General features: G+C 40.5%; 3 protein-coding genes across 3 annotated transcripts; 2 read left to right on the forward strand and 1 right to left on the reverse strand.

Annotated features, from left to right (window-relative positions):
- The first annotated feature begins 1,514 nt into the window (after nucleotides 1-1,514).
- On the forward strand, nucleotides 1,515-7,848 carry mybl2b (v-myb avian myeloblastosis viral oncogene homolog-like 2b). Its single transcript, XM_053316134.1, has 15 exons — nucleotides 1,515-1,767; nucleotides 2,234-2,330; nucleotides 2,422-2,493; nucleotides 2,615-2,707; nucleotides 2,823-3,043; nucleotides 3,153-3,285; nucleotides 3,376-3,435; nucleotides 4,081-4,287; nucleotides 4,706-4,978; nucleotides 5,063-5,205; nucleotides 5,292-5,391; nucleotides 5,497-5,607; nucleotides 6,458-6,571; nucleotides 6,663-6,794; nucleotides 6,916-7,848. Exons 1-15 carry the CDS (start codon nucleotides 1,748-1,750, stop codon nucleotides 7,042-7,044), a joined length of 1,905 nt encoding a protein of 634 aa, XP_053172109.1. The 5' UTR covers nucleotides 1,515-1,747; the 3' UTR covers nucleotides 7,045-7,848.
- Nucleotides 7,849-8,893: 1,045 nt separating this feature from the next.
- Nucleotides 8,894-16,799, forward strand: rpn2 (ribophorin II). The gene is made up of 17 exons (XM_053315870.1): nucleotides 8,894-8,976; nucleotides 9,311-9,501; nucleotides 9,638-9,733; nucleotides 10,123-10,298; nucleotides 10,387-10,462; nucleotides 10,580-10,714; nucleotides 10,793-10,969; nucleotides 11,063-11,181; nucleotides 11,484-11,589; nucleotides 12,365-12,456; nucleotides 12,544-12,658; nucleotides 12,760-12,954; nucleotides 13,042-13,128; nucleotides 13,221-13,316; nucleotides 13,790-13,865; nucleotides 14,711-14,840; nucleotides 16,088-16,799. The coding sequence occupies exons 1-17, from the start codon at nucleotides 8,964-8,966 to the stop codon at nucleotides 16,101-16,103; spliced, it is 1,896 nt and encodes a 631-aa protein (XP_053171845.1). The 5' UTR covers nucleotides 8,894-8,963; the 3' UTR covers nucleotides 16,104-16,799.
- A 1,174-nt stretch (nucleotides 16,800-17,973) lies between these two features.
- Nucleotides 17,974-19,862, reverse strand: ghrh (growth hormone releasing hormone). Its single transcript, XM_053316314.1, has 4 exons — nucleotides 19,762-19,862; nucleotides 18,909-19,013; nucleotides 18,240-18,344; nucleotides 17,974-18,103 (listed from the first exon to the last, which is right to left on the reverse strand). The coding sequence occupies exons 1-4, from the start codon at nucleotides 19,836-19,838 to the stop codon at nucleotides 17,974-17,976; spliced, it is 417 nt and encodes a 138-aa protein (XP_053172289.1). The 5' UTR covers nucleotides 19,839-19,862.
- Nucleotides 19,863-21,428: the final 1,566 nt, after the last annotated feature.

Genomic DNA, 21,428 nt, shown 5'->3' on the forward strand with positions numbered 1-21,428 from the left:
CTAATAAATGAAACTTAGTTAACTAAACTGAGCAGCTTACCTTTCAAATTTTAACTCTTAACTTATCCTTGAGGCAGACAAGATGGTATATGGATTAAAACTCCAAACGTCCATGTAAAGTGTGCCACATAGGCACCTCAGGGAGAAACTTCCGCCAGTGAACATTGTTTAGACTCGAGTTTGGGACTCCATATTGGCTCCTGAATGCTGGACTCCATGTAGGGTTTTGGGCTTTCTGATTTAATCAATGATACATCCCAGGACATTTGAGAGGCTGCAAGATCATTGTACGACTGGTCAGAACAAGCAGCCTGTTTTTGCTTGTGAAGGAGCATGTGAGGAGTGGAGGAATTTCCCTGCAAAGGCACGACCAGGTGACAACTGTCAACGTCTTGAGGGTTTAAGCTGTTCAACAAAGACGCCTGAGAGGGGGAAATTGGGTCTGGTGGCAGACAGAGAGAAGCCAGGATTGACAGCCTGGCATCAGATACATCAGCTATTGTGTCATTTGACACTCTAGATATGGACAGTTGTTCCAGTGACATAGCAGACAGCATACTCTGTTCACCAAAAAACTTCCTGTCCAACTCCGATGGAGACGAACACTCAAAGCTGTTTATGTCTAAGAGGCAAAAAGACACATAACAGTTTGAGTCACATCATCGGATCAGGCTTTCATGAATGATCTTATCAGAATTAAACTTGTTTTCTTACCTTTAACAACAAAAGCTTTCTCCATTGTTTCTGTGAGCCAGTGAGTGCCAGCTGAACTCCAGGTGGGTTTTAAACAGTTGAAGCTGAGTGTTAATTGACCCAGCTGGAGGCTGAGCAGGTCATCAGTCAGGAGGAGGTAGGGCAGCATACAGGCTCTCCTGCCATACGAGCTCAATCAGACAGATACAGACACATTTTAGTTGAAATAATATGTAGGGTTTTTTTCTTTCTATGTTTATGTAAATTAAAGTTGTAATTAGAAATGTGTTTGTTATTAATTCATTGTAGTTTTTAAGTACAGTGTAGTTGTAAGTATAAAAAATAGGGGGAAATGACTACTTTCTAAGCACTTTCTCATGGAACAATGAATAAAACTGGGCCTCCAACTTACAATACTTTTCATTATGAATTTTGAATGAATCATAATATTGTTTTGTTGATCTGTGATTTAATAGTGAAAGCTCAAAATAAGGAGATGATTGTTTTTTAATGAACAATTTAAAAAAAACAATCATCTCCTCAGTTTTTTAATTATTATCAATTAAAGCGGTGTCCATGCGAGACAATGTTCAGGGTTTAGCAAGTGACTGTGTTGTATCTTTAGTTATAAAATATTGGGGATAATATGAAAGCTTAAACTTGTTAGAATAGTTTGCTCAAAATTTGATATGAAAAGATTTTACTTTGAAACTCTCACCGGAACTGTTTTAGCCTGCTACTCGGCCCTATGCGCATGTGTAGTGCGCAGCCATACGTCACTGTGTAGTTTGATCACTGGGGAAGGGCGGGAGATAGAAATCCAGGAGCGCGGACAGACAGGGCGCCCTGCTACAGCTGGCTTCCAGGCTGCGACTTTAACACTCAACACAGCAGCAAGCAGCAAGCCTCCTCCACCACCGCGGACCTGTTCACGAAGACAACCAACAAACACTCGGAATAAAAGCACAGAATAACGGAGACACGGGCACATGACGTGCGGCGGCGGCGGCAGGACAAACCACCGACTGAACGTAAACAACAGAAACAGAGGGAAATGTCCTGGTGGCCGCGCGGGTAAGATGCTGCTATCTGTTGTCTTTAATGAGCTTTAGCATTAGCAATACTTATTTTGACCTCTAACTGAATAAACATGAGCATTTAACACAGTTCAGGTTTCCAGCTGGTTAATGTAAAGACTTTACATTTAGGCCTAACACTGTAACTTTCCAGTACTTTCACGGGCTCTCGTCTGTGCCGCCTTTTTCCGAACACTCACAATTAACAAGGTTCAGTATTTTAACTTTACTGAAGACACTTTTTCTATTGATTCAACCATTTATTTACCCCAACTCTGCAGTGCCGTTACCCCCTATGTGTGCTATATTGTAGTCCCAGGCTATGAGATAGCAGCTAACCCCACAGCTAAACCTGATTATCAAGTTATCCTCTGCTCACTACACTGGAACGGTCGGCCAGTATGGTTATAGCATTCACTGTCAGCTTCAGTGGTTCATATCACAGCTGTTGTTTTCTCTCTCAGTGAGGATGCAGAGGAGGCCATGCATCAAGACACTGACTCTGATGTGGCGGAACAGAGAGACGGTGGGAAAGTGAAGGTGAAATGGACCCAAGAGGAGGTGATTGTCATGACATGTCCTGGTGATTTGCATGTCCTCAAAATAAATCACAGCCCCTAGGGAGACTTCATGTTGCTTTTTTTTCTTACAGGATGACAAGCTCAAAGCTTTGGTTCAAAAAGTGGGGCAGAATGATTGGAAATACATTGCCAGCTTCATACTGGTGAGTTTCATTAACATTTCAGTTGTTTTTAGTAAGCTGTGGGGCCATATTGGCTATTTGATGTCAGTAGTAATGTTATTCAGTGTTTTGAAGCTTCTTACGCTTGTTTTGCTTTGCTCAGAATCACACTGAACACCAGTGTCAGCACCGCTGGTTTAAGGTCCTGGATCCAGAACTGGTTAAAGGTCCTTGGACCAAAGAGGAAGATGAGAAGGTAGGTGACTCATTAGCTAGGAATTTGACTACTAAGAACAGTTTATCTAGTGTTATTCATGATAACAAGTTGTATTTTAGATGCTAAGAAGCTAAATTTCCTCCTCACTCCTCAGGTGATAGAGCTTGTACATCTCTATGGCAACAAACAGTGGGCTGTGGTAGCCAAACATCTGAAAGGCAGGCTGGGGAAGCAGTGTAGAGAGCGCTGGCACAACCACCTCAATCCCAATGTGAAGAAGTCATCTTGGACAGCTGAGGAGGACCTCATCATCTACAAGGCTCACTGCCTGCTAGGAAACCGCTGGGCGGAGATTGCAAAGCTGCTCCCTGGAAGGTAAATACACATTGTTTAACTCACAGGATGAAAATGTCAACCTGGTTTTGTGTGTGTACTTAAAGCCTTGCCTCTTCCAAAAGACTCATGTTATAATATTTCTTCACAGGACGGACAATGCAGTGAAGAATCACTGGAATTCAACCATTAAACGCAAGTTAGAAATGGGTTTCTACGCCGGGCAGGTTTTTAAGCCAAATGAACTTGAAGAGTTGCTGGCCTGTGTTAATAAAGATGTGCAGGTGAGCTTTCATTCTGTGATGTTCTCCTCTGAGATGGAAACAGTACTGACTGTATGAAAGTGTTAAAAATTCTCTTTTGTGATCACACAGATGGCCAGTTGCTCTCAAGATGGTGCAGACAAAGATCCAGAGCAGAAAACAGAACCTACAGTAAGCAACTAATCACATTGATTACAAAAAGTCATAATTTAAAACCAGGGTGGTTTTAAAGGCTTTAAAAGTAGACTATTCAGGATTTGTCAGTTGGTGTTTATAAACCAACCACATTCAAAGTTAAACTTTTCCAGGTCAATGAGCCAGCGAGAGAGAGAGCAGCAGTGGTTAAGTGAGCCAGAGAGTGAATGAAGAGTGGCGCAGGCGGGAACAAAGCTGTGAATCAGATGAACAAATTGTTATTTTCTGATTGTTTCTGACAAATAAACACGTCCACACCTCAGCACCACCGTCAATCAAGCAGACACAGACCTGCTGCTCATTATACATCCATGACACAGAGACGGTGATGTAACCTAGTTGCTATGATACCAGTCCTGACCTCACACCCTACATACTGTTGTTGACTGGGCACACCTACACACCTACTGCCCAAAATTTAACAACCAGACGTGTCTTGAACACAACTAAATAATAAGGAAATACTGACAGGGCAGAGAGTGTTGATACACACACCACCACACTCTTCTATAAGTAATGATTGAAAATCCTGCACAGTATACCTTAAATCTCTGTCAACTGATTTGTTATAAAGTGTAGTTTCAGTGTAGTTATAGAGGATCTTTTTTCCACCATTTGCAGGAAACACCAGACTCAGCCTGCATTAAATCCAGTCCCAGCAAGGCAAGTCCTTCACAGTCCGTCTCCTCTCCAAAGGACAGTTTAAGCCCCAAGACTGAAACGGACTCCACGGGAGAGATGAGCGGTACCAGCTGGGTGGTGGACAGCTCCGGCTTTCTCTCTCCTACTGGCCCAGTGCTGAAGGAAGTGATGGAGATGGTGGATGGGGTAAGCTTCCCCAGTAGTCAACAAGACGCTTTAAGCGTGTGGTCGATAGATGATACCCCCACATTATTTTGATGTACTTTTTAAATCAACTTTTGAACAATAGAGCTTTGGCAACAGAGGATACTATTAGACTTGGTCATAGTTCTTGTTTTCAAAGCTACTTATTTAGTTTTAGTCTCATTTTTGTCACCAACAGATCATTTTTTGCCACAGTTTTCATTAATGTGTAATTTATGCAGATTTTGTTGACTTATTGTGAGTAATAAGCCTCTAATAACTAGTTAGCATTGATTGAAATAATTTATATATTAATGAACCTTTTCCAAGAAGTGACTGGATATCTAGCACTTTACTGTTAGTATAATTATTATGTTCACACTCTGGGTCAGTAATTGACACGTGTTTCTTATGTACTCAGGACATTGATGGCTGGTGTAACCTGGCAGCCTTCGACCTGCCTGAAGACAGCCCGAGTCCAGAGCGCCACCAGTTCCGTCTGGAGGGCAGCGCCTTGCAGGAGCTGAGCAAAGGCAGCAAGGGAGAACTCATCCCAATCTCTCCCGGAGGGGTCACGCCGCCCTCCATACTGAGCCGCCGCAGCCAGAGACGCATCGCCTGGTCTCCCGACGCCAGTAACTTAATGACGCCTAAGAACACCCCAGTCAAAATCCTGCCCTTCTCTCCATCTCAAGTGAGTCCTGTTACTTCATTCTGCTCACTGTGTTATAATAAAGTAGTGGCACTTTTAACTAACACGCCTTTAATATGGTTTCAGTTCCTCAACATGTGGACCAAGCAGGACACTCACGACCTGGAGAATCCGTCCCTCACGTCCACACCGGTGTGCAGCCAGAAAGCTATCGTTACAACCCCTCTGCAGCGAGATAAGACCCCCCTCACTCAGAAGGAAAACTCAGCGTAAGTAGTCCTTTTTTATTCAGTTTCGAGGGTTATGTATGTGGTATAATTTTGAGTCTCATCGTTCACATTTTACTTTGACGCAGGTTCGTCACACCCAACCACAAGTCAGAGCTCTGCACGACGCCACGGACCCCCACGCCATTCAAAAATGCCATGGAGAAGTACGGACCTCTGCAACCTCTGGTGAGTGTCTGCCTGTGACTGTCAGTGAAAAGCTATGAGTCATCAGCACTGCATTAACACTGTGTGTGTGTGTGTGTGTGTGTGTGTGTGTGTGTGCTGTCACAGCCTCAGACTCCTAACCTTGAAGACGACATCAACGAGGTCATCCTGAGAGAATCTGGGATGGACCTGAACATCGTCCGCACAACTCCACCTGAGCAGAGACGCAAAACTATGGTAACTATGACTACTACCACTTTAATACTAATACACCTATTTTGATCATTTAATCCCTGTTAAAGGTATACTTTAACATTTATGCTTATTAAGTATTAGATCATATAGAGCCAAAGTAAACAGGGGAAGTAGGAATACTTGATTTAAAATGTAAAAAAATTACGTAAAATTTTCTGTAATATTTCTGTTTTTGGTAGCCTTTGATTAACACCATCAAAGGATTTGCTCTGAGAAATCTGTTAGTTGAGGTGGTAAGACACCCTGATCTGGATGCATTTCATCTTACCATCAGTTTACTTAGTAGATGATGGCCTAAACAGTATACACATATCAGATATAGAGCATTTGCCGTGTAAAATAGCACCTCTTCTCTTTTCCCTCCTAAGTTTTTATGACTTTAGAAAAGACCATCTGATAACAAATACTGTAATAAATATTGTAATCTATATGTTTGTGGTCATGTAGTTGTTGTAACTTGAGTGTATGTCTGTTAAACTAATCCTGTAGGATGTCAGTAGAAAGTTAAGACTTCCTGGGAACGTTGAGTACTTGAGTTCCTCACACTCACACAGCTTCACACCTTCCAGTGAAGCATTGTAACAACAGTCTTCTGTTGATCAGCAGTTAGCTGCATGAAAGCGACTGAGTGTGAAGTCTCTTGTTCATTCATTCCCCCCACCCAGATATTCAAAGGATACCATTGTCCCCACCATTCAACAATGATTCTGGCTCATGCTCTAGCTTTCACACTAAACATCTATCACAGATAGAAAGATATTACTCCTTCACTGACATTCTTTCTGAAGCTATGTACTCAGTTCCTGATGATTTTTGTTGTTTTCACTCCCAGCATCGCCCTCCTATGAAGAAAGTGCGCAAGTCGTTGGCTCTAGATGTCGTGGATTGTCAGGTGATGCCTACGTCCAAACGCAAATCCAGAAATGAAACCAAGCACAGCTTCAAGGTAAAGAGTGAATAAATGTGCTCTTAATTGTTTGTAGTTTTGATGCATAATTTACAACTTTTCATAACTTTTTTCCCCCCTTCACTTACAGGAAGAACCCGTGATGGTTTCTCTGAACTCCTCGTCATTTTACAGCAAGGGGCATGAAAATATTTTGGATCAAGGCTTCCTTTTGGGACCAAGTGACAGTGCCATATTTCCCAGCACTGTGCCCCCAACTCCTGTAAGTCCCAGCATTTTATAACCTTAAAAAGAATTAATAACCTCATCAATGGAAAAGTATTTTACACAGCTTTTCATACTTTTGATCTAATTCTACTGTCATGTTTTCTCTCTCTCCTCAGATGTCAAAAGAGTGGGAGACGGTTGTTTGTGGACAAACTAAAGACCAGCTCATAATGACAGAGAAAGCACGACGTTACCTTCGCTCGCTAAAATCGCACGCTCCCAACAGAGCTCTGATCTTGTCCTGAGATGTCCCTCATCTTTAACATGTTACACATACATTTTCTTACTGTTAGTTGTTGTTTCTTCCTAACGTTCTGCTGTTGTACTTTGTGGTGAAGAAAAAAAGAACACGTCCTGTAGATTTAATACCGTTTTTCGACAAGTCATTAGCAATCAGAAACCTCATCAGTATAGCTCTGTCAATAAATTTAGCAGGGACCATTTAAGAGAGAAAGGTGCTTTTAGATTTAGTCTCATTCCAGAGGCCAACACACGAGGCCTGGAAAAACAAAGAATTAATTACATTTCAGTGTATTTTTGACATTAAAACATCTTTAAAAAGAACAATTAATGTAAAATTGAAAAATCACGGCTATGTACTGTATCAGTGGAGATAAAGAAGATGGTTTTACATTGTATAATGTGTGTAATTAAACAGTTTTTTAAAGTTGCAGAGAGCACAAACACTCAGGTTGCGCGTTCATAATGAAAAACCAGTTATATAATTAATGCAGATTGATCAGTAATGCATTTAGGGATGAAGGATCCATTTATTAAAATGTTATGTGAACATTGGTTAGATGTGTTTAATGTGTGTACAGTAATGATATGCAGGATGCATCTCATATAGGAGTACGTTGGGCTTGTGTTACTAGGAATGTAACAGTGATTATTGCAGATATCAATTATCTGTTAAAGTGATTAATGGGTCACAGAAGTTAGCAAATTGATGAATGCTACATGTGTTGTATTCAAATATAGGAGGTGAGCTGTGATGGATGCAGGAATGAATGGTGTACAGTTGATGGCGAGGGTATACATGACATGTTAATGGCACTGTATGTAAATATTTAGTGTTGTATGTTTTTACTTCATACAACTTTTTGCTAAGAATTTAAATAAAACAATTATATGTCCAGTGTGTATTTTATGATGCTATGATACTAAGCACATTTTTACAATTAGGTTATATATATACTTGTTATAAGTCTGTGGACAGGAAGATAATCTGGAAAATAACTATATGGAACACTTACATTATTAACATGCTCTCTGTAGCATACTTTTCAAATGATTTTCATTATAAACTGTTTAAACTAATTAACATACTAATAATAGTCAAAGAACATGAAGGTAGCATAAGTGTAAGTGACAGAGGTCAAAAGTGTTTTATTGACTAAGTATAATGTGATTAAATATTATTGACTACTTTATGACTTTCAACCTGACTGGAATGGTGGAGTCACAGTGCAGTCTGGAGACCTCCAGAGGTCCTTGAGGAGGTGGAATTTATTTTCACACGAAGGCAGAATGTATGACTGGTCATGTGTTTCATACACTTTCCATAATAAAACACCTTACTTTATGTCATTTTAGGGGTCCTTGATGTAAAAAAGTTGGAAAACCACTGCTATAGGATATTATATGTGTTACTTTTTATCATTACCAAAGGACATGTGGCCTGCATGTGCAGAATTACAACATTACAACCATGGATGTATAATAAGATCTTATAATTCATCCATGATTACCACAGACATAGCCATATATACATTTACATACGTATATGTGTGGTAGATTTGTTTATGTAACCATGACTATAATCACAGCTACCTTGGAAAAAAGTGATGTCGTGCTTTTATTTTGAAATGCAGACTGTATAGCTGGATGACGTCTCATGACAGCTCACACCGGAAACAAGACAGCGGATACACAATTACAGGTTCAAAGGCTTTTACTTAAATATTTAAACGAAACAGGTTTAATATCTAGAATGTAAGTTTTTATTTTGGTGTTGTTGTCCGTTTTTGTTATTATATACCCTAATACAGCAGGTGGCGGCATGCATTTTTAACGTTGCTTTTGTACCTCCAGTGAAACCAAAGAAGAAGAACACACCGGAAGCAAACGTCGGTTTTGGTGACGCTGCATTAGACTGCAAGACATGGACCGGTCTGGTATGTGAATTACTCAATTATACGTTGGCTGTAATGTTACTTTTCTGTGTGTTTGCTGCATTTTACGACGTGTGCTAATATGGAGTTAGATATTGTAGAATGTAATGAATGAAATACATGCAGTGTGCTGCTTCCTACTGACGTTAGCATGCTTCACTCTTAACGTTAGCTAGTGAACGAGCCAGCGCTACCTCATTCAATGAATTAAACGTTGTGTCGTCATTAAAGAGATAGTGTGGTGTGAAATTCTATTGTGTTGTTTTCATCCCAGTGTGTTTAAAGATAATACATTCTCCAGCTAGCAGCTCAGTGTATCTCCGTCGTGTGTCCACAGGGCTGCTCGGCTTGTTCGTCCTCAGCCTGGCTCTCTCTGGAGCTCAGGCGCTCACACCAGCTCACTACCTCTCCCTATCCGATGTGGCCCGGCTGCAGGGCGTCCTCAGCCAGCACTTCACCGACCTGGAGTCTGCATACTACTCGGTTGTTGGTCTGACCAAGCTCGGAGCGACTATTCCCGATCACAAGGTAAGAAAAAAATTACGCGACAAGGCCGTATTCCTGTTCACTTTACTTCCTAATGATCGTTTTATTTCTTATTTGTATTCCATTTGATTAATGCATTAGTTTTCCTTCACTTAATAAAGTGTATTTGTGTTTGTAGGAAGTATGCCAGTTTCTCAAATCCCAGCTTGACCCCACTAGTATCGACTCACTCTTCTTTGCTGCTGAGACCAGTCAAGCCATATCAGGATGTGAGGTATGAAAAAAACACACACGCCTTCACACTTTGGTCTTTTTATTTTCATCTTAACTGGAGTGGTTTTCAAAGTAGTGTCTGGAAACCTCATTTTTCTGCCCTGCTTTCATTCTTTATATTCAAAAATGTTATTTTGGAGGAGATCCGTTAGGGAAAAAGTGTGTATATAAAAGTGTGATTACAATAATGAGCAGACCATCTTCTGATAAATGTAAAAGTAATTGGGTGTTGGACTACATTAGTGCATCCTGGCTATGTTAAAACAATCTTACACATGATTACAATGCAAAAAAACAGTGTTAGAAGTTACACTGATACGGTAAAATGTACTGTAGTTCAAACCCCTTTAGCACCAAATGAGTAACATGAGATTTTTGTTCACTCCTTAGATCCCTGTGTCCAACGAAACTCGCGACATCCTTCTGGCAGCAGTTAGCGAGGACTCCACCATGAGTCAGATTCAGCGGGCTGTGAGTGCTCTGGGCTCTCTGGGGCTCCCTCTGGCCTCTCAGGAGGTGGTTGGTGCCCTGACAGGTCGCATCAACAAGGAGGACAATGTTATGGCGTAAGTTGGGGAGTGCAGTAACATTCTGTGTAGAGGGGAGGGGTCCTGAGGTGATTCAATTTAATTTAGAACTTTTCTCTTTGGACAGTATCACGTCAGCTCTGCAAACTGCAGCACGCCTCTCCAAGCAGGCAGAACTTGGAGGAATTATTGAGGAAATTGAGGTGAGCTCTCACTTCCAGCAGGTGGTGCTGTGTCACTGTTCTCTTTATATACAGTCTCTGGTTTTTTGACTGAGGGCAAGACGCACCAGATTTATTGTTTGCTTTTTTCCCTCCCAGGATCTGACAGCTCGTTTGGATGACCTCGGTGGCATCTACCTCCAGTTTGAAGAGGGCCTCGAGGCCACTGCCATGTTTGTGACTGCTGCTTATTCCCTGTCAGATCATGTGGATATGGAGCCCCCCCTCAAGGAGGTGTGATTTCTATCTGTCAGGTTTTATTCCAGCTTGTAGAATTTCTCTACACATCTCTAAGATATATTCTCCCTGCAGGACCAAGTCATCCAGCTGGTGAACTCAATCTTCAGCAAGAAATCCTGGGACTCTCTGGCTGAGGCCTTCAGCGTGGCGAGTGCCGCCGCCGCCCTCTCCAGCAACCGTTTCCACGTGCCGGTTATCGTCAGCGCTCAGGGCCCAGCCACAGTCTCCCACAGCCAGCCAACCCTGCAGGTACAGATGCTGCATGTCAGCTGAGCCGCTCTCTTGTGCACGGTTTGGAATCCCTTCATTCACATTCTGTCTGTCTGTCTGTCTGATTTGCAGCTCCTTGTTACTGATGTCATGTCTCAACCTCTGGCCACAGCCAATGTGCTGGTGGAGTCTGCGTACGCTGTGGCTTCCAAGAGCATCATACTCAGCCAAGCACCTTTCACACTTAATGAGTATGTATCATAAAGAAATAAGTGCTGGCCTGAGCCCACCACTTGATGATGATCTCAACAGCATTGGGAAATATAGGCACAATGACCATTCATTACATCGCTCAGCCAGTAATATAAGTAATATAATCACACAAATGTGTTTTTGTAATCCTTGTCCTATTTTATAGACTGTGTAAAATATTTTTAACTAATTAATCTCTTTTATTTATTGTGAGGAGTTCTGTGGGTAATATTCCTCCTAATCAGTCGCCTGGTTTTGGTTTGAGCACACTGTCTAATTCTTGCTTTTTCTTGTTTTTCAGCGGCGTCTTTGAACTCAACTTTATGTCCAGCCAGCCAGCCAGTGGATATTACCAGTTCACTGTTGCAGTAACTGGAGACAGCCGACTGGTTGCCAACCATGTGGAGGTGAGTCTAAGTCTCCTGGATGGAGTCAAACATAATTTAAAGCAGTCATGAGAAGTTCACTGGTTTCATAGTAGAGCCTGACCCAAACTGTATTTTAGGGGCCGATACCGATATCAACGAGTTATAAAAAATTCAGATACCGATATATTCACAGATAATATTATATGTACAGAATATATACTTTACATGTATGCAGTAGTTCCTCAAATGTAGGTATTCAATTCAATTTTATATTGCGCTATATCACAACATGTTATCTCAGGGCACTTTTCACATATAGCAGGTCTAGACCATCCTCTTTAAATGATCTCTTTATAGTGACAATGATGTATAATGGAGACATTATATTTTACAGTTTATTAATAAACTTTATCATATAAAATGACATCAGTGCACTAAAACAGTAAACTTCACTGGGAATTTAAGAATAATAAAAAAATGGAACAAAAATGTATGTATATGTTAAATTTGAATAAAGAAATAGGATGAAATAAACAGAAGATCCTGCCTGTATATCTTTAAATATATATATATATATATATATATATATATATATATATATATATATATATATATATATATATATATATATATATATATATACATACACAAGCCGATACTGATATATCTGTGATAGGTCAATATCTTCCAATAATATCATCTGACTGATATATCGGTCAGGCTTTACTACATAGTCAATCATCACATTATAGTAGTTAAGGATTTGTATGTTGCACTTGTGGCCTGACTTGTTGCTCTGACTGTTCACCTGTAGCTGAAAGTGAAGGTTTCCACTGAGGTCGCCGTTACTAACATGGACCTGTCTGTGGTGGATAAGGACCAGAGCATCGGCACAAAGACCACCAGGTTAGAATCACGTTTTTTAATAAGCGAGACCCTTTCACTGAGCCCTGCTTCCATTGCAGCAGATTACTAAATGTTGTTTCTCTGCAGGGTGGACTATCCCTCCAAAGCCAAGACTCCCTTCACAGCAGACAGCCACCAGAACTTTGCCATGTCCTTCCAGCTGGTCGACGTCAACACCGGAGTTGAGCTGACCCCTCACCAGGTATATGACCAGGGACATGTTGCTGCTGACTTCATTTGCTTTTATAATCACTTTTATGCCCAGTCAACCATAATCTTCACTGTCTCTGCCTCTGTCCACAGACTTTTGTCCGGCTGCACAATCAGAAAACCGGTCAGGAGGTTGTGTTCGTGGCCGAACCCGACAGCAAGAACCTCTACAAGTTTGAGCTGGACACAGCACATAGGAAATCCGAGTTCGACTCCATCTCAGGCACCTACTCCCTGCACCTCATCGTCGGGGACGCTACCTTGGAGAATCCCATCTTGTGGAACGTGGTGAGTGTCTGCTCATACTTTGAGGTGATAATGATGATTATTTACTGTGATACTGAGCTCTAAAGCTGAGTTGTTTTATTTTGAAAGGCCGATGTTGTGCTGAAGTTTGTCGACGAGGAAGCCCCAGCTGCCATTCAGCCCAAGACTCTTTACATCCCCAAACCAGAGATCCAGGTAATACTTGCAGTTCTAGTAGTTTGGTATTATATCACATTGTAGTAGCTGTCAGTTCAGCAGCTTAAATCTTGTTATGTTATCTTTTGCAGCACTTATTCAGGGAACCAGAGAAGAAACCTCCCACTGTGGTTTCCAACGCCTTCACTGCACTCATCCTGTCTCCCTTCTTGCTTCTGCTCATCCTGGTAAATATTTTTTGTGTGGAATGTTTCCTTTACTTTTGCCATCAGTTAAACTGATATTCATCAACATATCTTGAGACCCACCTTAACAACACAGCATTTTCCATTATTAATAAAAACCCATTCAGGAGAGGTTTTGTTATTACTGTTGGATACACAGTGCCCCCACCACCACCACCACCACAGTAAAGCTCTTCAGCTCTAGAGCCAGCAGCCTTCATAGAGAGTGAATGAGGCTCCAGCACCCCCATGAACATAATGCTCGTTTTAATTTGAAATCACAAAAGCATCCATGTGTTTGTTTTTCGCTGGCATTTGCGGCGCTGAGTAATAGTTATTGTCGCAGTGGACTCTGATCAGTGCTTTGTGTGTGAGGTGGTAAACAATATTTCAGCCCTTTTGTTGGCAGCTCTCGCAGGGGGATGAAAATAACATTGTCTTTTATGCCCCCCCCCCCCCCTCTTCTGTGTCTGTAGTGGATTAAGCTGGGAGCCAACATCTCCAACTTCAGCTTCTCTCCCAGCACCATTCTGTTCCATATTGGACATGCAGGTTAGTCCCCCACCATCTTTTAATATGAAATGTTTATCCTGAGTATGATTGTTTTTTGTTTTACAGCGTCTTCATCTACTGTTCTTGTGCTGTTGTTGAAGATAAATGATACATGAATCACACTAATGACTCTAGGCCACATTGTGCACAGTCATAATTACTTTTTAGCGATGCATTATTCATGAAATTCCACACATTCAAATCTCAAGTGAAATGTCCACCCAACCCAGTGTGATGATCAAACACCCTGACCCCTCCCCCTGCATTCAGCACTTTTTCAATGTGCACAATAAAGTCCACTAATGAGGGCAGTGTGTTTTATTTGTAGCACTCATGTGGAAAAAATAATAGATAATTAAAAAAAGGGGTGAAGTCCATGTAACTAAGAGGTCAAACATGTTAAAACACATCATATTAACTATATAACTGTGAGGCTGCTGAGGACCGAGCCTTAAATGTTTCCTTGCTGGCTTCATGGATGATAACAATGGACCATTACAACATTTTGATATTCAATTAATCATTTTGAGTCATTTTTAAACAAACACAAATTGATTCCACTTTCTCAAATGTGAATATTTCCTGTGACAATAAATGTTTGGGTTGTGGACTGTTGGTCAGAAGAACAAAACAAGACATTTGATGATGTCGTGTTGGGCTTTGGGAAACGGTGATTGACATGTTTCACCTTTTTTTCTGACATTTTCTGGACCAAATAACTAATCGATTCATCAAGTAAATAATCTAGAGATGAACTGATAATGAAATGAATGGGTTAGTTACGAGCCTACAGTTTGACCAGTTGGGTTGTTTGGATATGAACGTTCGGCTGTTTCCTTTTTCAGCCTTGCTGGGCCTGATGTACGTCTACTGGACCCACCTGAACATGTTCCAGACCCTGAAGTACCTGGCGATTATCGGCGGCGTCACTTTCCTCGCCGGGAACCGCATGCTGGCCCAGAAAGCAGTGAAGAGGTACGTCTCCAAATGGTGCCAGGCACAAATGGCTCCTAAAGAGTCCTTAATCCCAAAGAGAAAGCTGAGCACCTTTTCACACAACGAGGACACCTGCGCTCCAAGACCTCTCTGTAGTTGTTAGCCCCAAAGCTGAAGGGAAAGTACCTATTCTATATGTAGCTCCTCGCTCTGTCTCCAGAAGATTTTAATGCCAGGCTCTCTGCCAAGGAGACAAGCGTGCCAACGAGATCTGCAAGAGTGATGATCTGAGTGGGCAATTTCTTCACACCATCAATATGTAGAGCCCTCAGAGGGCCAGAGTGAGCAATTTGTCGCCTGTGACACTGACTCAAGACATGACTGTAATTGTTCACTTGTGCCTCAGAGTAACTGATGACTCTTCTTGCTCTTCCCACTGCCCATTTAACCCTTTTTTTTAAAAAGCAAGTAGAAAACTGCAATTAATGATGATCCCAACTGTCATATTATCCCACTGAGGACTTTGTTTTTCTTCTTTTCCTGCTAGTTTCTATCTCCTTTTTTTATTTTTTATTTTTAACCCCATCTATCCACTACCTCGCTGTCTCTTTACTCCTCTTTCAGGATTGCCGCAGAGCAAAGTAGTAGGTTGGCAAAGTATAGGAGCCTACGATAAAGCCCCCCCCTCCCCTCCCACATTTGTAACAAATGAGTGGGTCGTGCTTCCAGGCTAAAGTAAGGGCATCGTCCATAGATTTGCATCCCACAAGAGCATCTCCATAATGGCTGGCAGCGTGCATGGCTGTGTGGCGCTCACTCATTCTAACTCCCAAGTGTTCTCCTGTACTTGCCGCCCCCACCCCCCTCTCTCCCCTCTCCTCTCCCCCCTCTCCCCCCTCTCCTCTCCCACCCTGGTTTGGCTGTCACTCATACCTCCATGATCATTACAACCATAGCCATGCCCGCACTTTGGTAATCCCGTCATTGTAGTCTTTAACACCCATGGGTCTGGTTGTACCATTACGTCTGAGTGAAATGTTTGGTGTTCATGAACCAAAGTGTGCATCGTTCAGATTTGAAGACATTTCCTCATGAGAATTCTCCGTGTTCCTGCCAAATTACATTGTTTGATGTGTCAGGGTGTTTATTAAAAATGCATGATCAACCCCTTTTATTTATGACTTTTTACTGATTGAGTGTTAACTAATACCAGAGTGAAGTATGCTGATGAAAGGAAATGTCTTTCAAATAACTAATGTACACTTTTTTTTTAATCTCTTCCACAGAATTGAGAAAAAATAAGGGCAAGAAAAAATTCGAAGAAGACACTGACGAAGCTCATTTTTTGTTTCCAAGGAGTCATTCAACGTTTCATCAAATTGGACTTTTTAAAAACAATGGCATGACAGTTCAAGAATCTAATCAACAGTTGTGTTTTTTTTTTACATGCATTTTGTCTGTATTGCCAAAAAAAAGGAAGAATTAAGGATATCATGGCGTGTTCCTAACGCTCACTGACAGATGGTTCTACTGAAGGCTGTAAAGCTACTGATCATTGCACTTCATCTTCCTGTGAGATTCGTTTTCTTATTGTCCAACATGCCAGTGTTTTTCTAAGAGAACTACGGTTTTTATTTGTGCTTTTCTCGATGGAATATGGGTTGATTTGTGTGTTGGTTCTTTTTTTTTTTTTTTGTACATTCCTCTTTGTCGTCACTCAAATGCCCTTCACCTCGAAACACAAATTGTCGCTCTGCAGATTAAAAAAAAAAAAAGAAGACATTGGCGGTAGCACTGAAACATTCATCTCAACTCACTACGCCACTGTGTTTTCCTGTGAATCTGATATGAAGGATGAACAGGGGTGTCCCATTTGATACAGAGTTTGCGTCCCCCCCCCACCCCGCCCCGCCAAAAAAATGATTAATAATAAAATATGGGCAATTTGAGGATATGCTGTTTTTTTGTAATGAAGAAGAGGAAATAAAGAAATTGAGGTGAATCTGGTTTTTGTGTTTTCTTGGGCAAATATGTGTTGTAGTCTTCCAGTGAAGGAAGAAATATTCAGATTATTGAATGTTTAAAAATAGCAATAAAAGGTATAATATAGCTAAAGTGAAGGGCTAATGCTAAAAAGCTGATTTATTTTGCTAACTTCACCTTTCAGTTTAAAAATGGGGAGAAAACCATCAAATGCAAAATGACATTCTTAGTGGCATTAGGAAGGCAATGAGACAATCACAGGATAATGTTAAATGTAACAAAAGTAGAGAAGACTGAATTGTCACAGCAGGCAACAGCTGTAATTAATGACACTAATTATGGTTTATTTTCTATGTAAACATCCTGTTAAACCAGGACCGAGTGAGCCAGCTGGCGTCATAGCAACGTCCTGCAACAATATAAATGGAATACAGCCATTACCTTTATTTTACCTGTTGTTTTCCTGCTATAACATGCCACATTATCTGCAGCTAATCTGGAGCTAATGACTTTATATAATATTTGGTGTAGTTTAATCAAAATCATTAAATCCTGTTTTAATAGAAGATTATGTGTTTTCAAGGCTGGATGAGTATTAACTTAATAAGGAACCCTGAGCTCATTTATTCAATTGAATTTGGCGCTGTAAAATTAGTATATGAGGTCATGAAAAATGCAATATTTTCCTCTAGAATGTGGAAAAGTATAAAATAGCATAGAATGGAAATAAAAAATGACCTCAGAATTTTCAATCTTTCATATATTGTACTTTGTTACTTTCCACCACTACCTAAACCAGCATGGAACTTGACTCTGGATTTCTATTACTCCTTGTTGCTATTTCATAGACTACTTAAACTAAAGTTACACAGTGTTTCTATGACAGCGAGATTGCACAAACTTAAATTCCTCAGTATACATTTTGCCACAGTTATGAGTTCGGTTTGTAGGTTTTTTTCACAGCTTTAATGGGAACTTTTAAAAAAAATGACAATATCATTTGCATCTGCACAGAACAGGCTGGAGGAGGTATAAGAAAACAAGCAGTGATGATTTTGAAAAGTGCAGCGGCTGCCTTCAGTTTGTCTCCTCTTCTCAACTCAGCAGTCTGTAGAGAATAAAGACTCAGGTTAGTGAAATACTAAAAGTTAGATGAGGATTTACAGATGTTTTATGGTATGTACTGTATTTACCTGGGTCTAATAACCTTCCCATGCACTTCTCTATATCTCCGATTGCTCTGGATGGATGTCAGATCTTCTTTATACATCCCTTCATAAATATCTGACTGACGCTTCACGTAGCTCTCGCTTTCATCCCTGTGGAAATAAAAAACATCACACCAACCATTCTTATTTCATTGTGTTGCATGGGTACACTAAGAGCACTCAGTGTTGCTCCTGCTGGATTTACACACAATTGGAGTGATGTCATTCCTCCTCCTGTGTTACCTACCCGACACGTTTGCCCATGATTGTCTGGAGGAACTTCCTGGCAGAGATCTGGCCCAGGACTTTCCTGTAACTGTTTGTAAAGATGGCGTCAGCGTGGCGTCCTGAGCTAAAATCAGACGGTGGACAAAACCACATTTATGTCAGTTTAGTGATTAAGCAACAACAACAACAACAAAAAGTCTAAATGATGTTTATCTTTTTGTGGACATGCTGCTTCAGTCCATTCATTAAGTGTTTAGTTTAAAGGGTCAGTTCACCCAAATTCAAAATGTTCACTTACCCCTTTATTTGACCAGTTTTAGTTTTATTTGCTTTCTGATTTTCTATCAAAGAACTAATCCCTATAAACACTGTTCACAGCAAGGTCTGTGGATTACTCAGTCTACCTAGAACACTGTTTCAAAGCAGTGAGCACCACTAATGAAACTCCATTCATCTCCATGACACTGAGGTCATACACTTTTTTTCTTTCTGCCCCTGGTGTTGACCCTTTCTAAAGGTCAGTGATATGGAATTGCAGGGGTTAAATTCAAGGCGTCGTCTTCTGTACAGCACTACTAATGTGGAGGCAAACATCTCAAAAACCAGAGCTAAATGAACGGTGTCTTTTGTAATTTAAGTGAAGTGACCCTTTAGGCAACAGCTACTCAGTGCATATACACATGCTGACCGTAACTCTGCTCGCTCCCTGTGAGGACCTGCGTCTTCCTCCAGCTGCTCTGCTGGATCCTTTAGAGAAGATGTCATCAGGATGGATGTATCCCTCTGGCCAAACCTGAGAAATAGCCCAATCAAATACCTCCACACACTTTACCATACCAATATGTCAATGTATTCCATTTTCCTGTAACTGGTTTAATTATAAGACAGAGTTTTAATGGTTCAGATTCATTTAAGACTCTACATAAATATCCTTCATCTCAGTGTAAAATATTCCAGTCTTGATGAAGTGACCGCTTCCTGCTGCTTTGACACTGGACACTGTGATTAAGGTGCTGTGTGAATGTAACACGGTGACTAATACAAACTCCTTGACCCTTTTTAGCATAACAAGTGCAGAGGTCACCGCTATGACATGCAAAGTAAGCAGCCAAAGGTTTATAACATCAGACACTATGAGCACAGATGCATGCAAGCCTTATTTTTTAAGCCCTGACAGAGAACGTCATTATCTCTCAGATCAGCTTCATGTTTTCTATCCTGTTAAACATGTTGCAACTTTATGTTTCCTATTTCACACCCAGTAAAGCTTTTTAACCATTTCAGCTGTTCTCTAAGGCTCAACAGCATTTAATAATACAGATCATTTGAAGACTGTAATCAGCGTTTTTGTTGTAATTTATCAGGATTTTATTAGGAATAAAATCTTTCATTCAGAGTAATAATCTTCCACCACTTTGTTCAGTATTTATACTTCCATTGACTACTCTGAACAGCTGTGTTAACCAGTTATAAACCATTTAAATAACACTTAAACAAACAACTAAATGTCTACATTTTTTAGTAAATTTGTCCACACTTACCTTATGGATGGGTATAGCGGGGAGCCTGATAAAGACATAACCAGGCAACAAAACAGCAGCAGTGCAGCTTTCTCCATCGTCACAGCTAGTCCTGGAGAAGAATGGACAGAGAGAATAAATGACAGGAGTAGATATTACGTTAGAAAAAAAAATATGCTGAAACCACAGTTTCCCTCCAACCAGCCTCATCGCTCTGGCAGAAGCCAGTGAAGTTTCATCAAACAAACAAGAGATGTATCCAGTGATGGAAAATATCCAAACTTCATGGAACATGTTCCAAATGATAAAAGCTCTGGTATAAAAACACAATACATGTACACTGTGTTATCAGTTACCTAGATATTGGGTGTGAACTCTCAGCGTCCCTGTAGTTCCTCTTTATTCGCTGCCTTCCAGTCTCATCATCTCTCACTGTAATGGGAAGACTGGACACATGCAAGGCTAGAACACTACTGTTTGATATCTCTCCGTCCATGGTCAGTTTATACCCAACCTGAAGCTCCCAGTCACTCCCACCTCACACATGACCACTCTCTCTCTCCCCTTAAGATCAGCTCTCTGCATGCTCTCTCTCTCTCTCTCTCTTCCTCTCTCCCTGTTGCGTGCATTTAAATTCTAGATTTGGTTTTATTGGCATCATAAAAAAGTACCTACAGTAAGTACAGTAAGTTGGAAAAGGTCAACAATAATTAAGAATATAAGAGAAAATGGAGAACAAATGTTTGCATAATGCTACATAGTATATTAAAAAAATATATAAAAAAGCAAATTGATGCAAATACATCAGAGAAAAATATTGTTTATATGGAGATAAGAAATAATGACAGTAATTACCATGCCCTGTTTATACATCTGTCTTGCAATGACCCTCATTTCAAGATTCAAGATTGTATTCAATGGGACTTAATAAAAATAAAAAACAAAAGCAAACCAGTATTATTAATCATTTTATTAAGTGTGTAATATTGCCCATAGGGTGAAATAAGATTACAAACTGAACAACTGCAGTTGAGTGTACACAGCTCTCTGACAGATTATTGATCAACATGAATATTGTTGAATTATTAATTAATAATTACAGCAGGCTACAGGCTGCAGTGATAGGGGGTTTCTGTTGTTTACACACCCTGCAAACATTCAGTGCCATAAATATATTAATAGCAATAATTCAGGAGAGTAAACAGACATTAGCTTAGTGATTTGTCATTGTAATAACCTTTATCAAAGGAAGTTACTGAAATTGAACCATTTCCTATTTTAACTCGAGAAGCAAATGTTGACTAATGTTAGGTTTCAGGGCTGGCTGAGCTGTACTTATATTCGTTCCAAGTCGAGATAGTGTGAACAGACGGACTGTAAAGCTGGACGTACCGGAGGAGCTTTTTTTTTTTTTTTTTTTTTTTTTTTTTTTAAGCTAACGAACCCGTCTAGAAACAAGATGATGCTCTGTCGTGTACTTCCATCTTCGCCGAACAGGCCACATTTACGTCTCTCCCTCTCCCTTTTCCTGACATGACCGTCAAAACTCAACCATACAATATTTATTTAACGTCTCAGTAAATTTAGTAAAGATATTTCAAAATTATTTATAAAAAATGCCACAAAAAAACATGTTTCACGCACATGCAGTTGCACTCGGTTTGACGTCGAAAACAAATATTCATGAC

Source organism: Scomber japonicus, chromosome 3, assembly GCF_027409825.1.
Source record: "Scomber japonicus isolate fScoJap1 chromosome 3, fScoJap1.pri, whole genome shotgun sequence".
Lineage (NCBI taxonomy): Eukaryota > Metazoa > Chordata > Actinopteri > Scombriformes > Scombridae > Scomber > Scomber japonicus.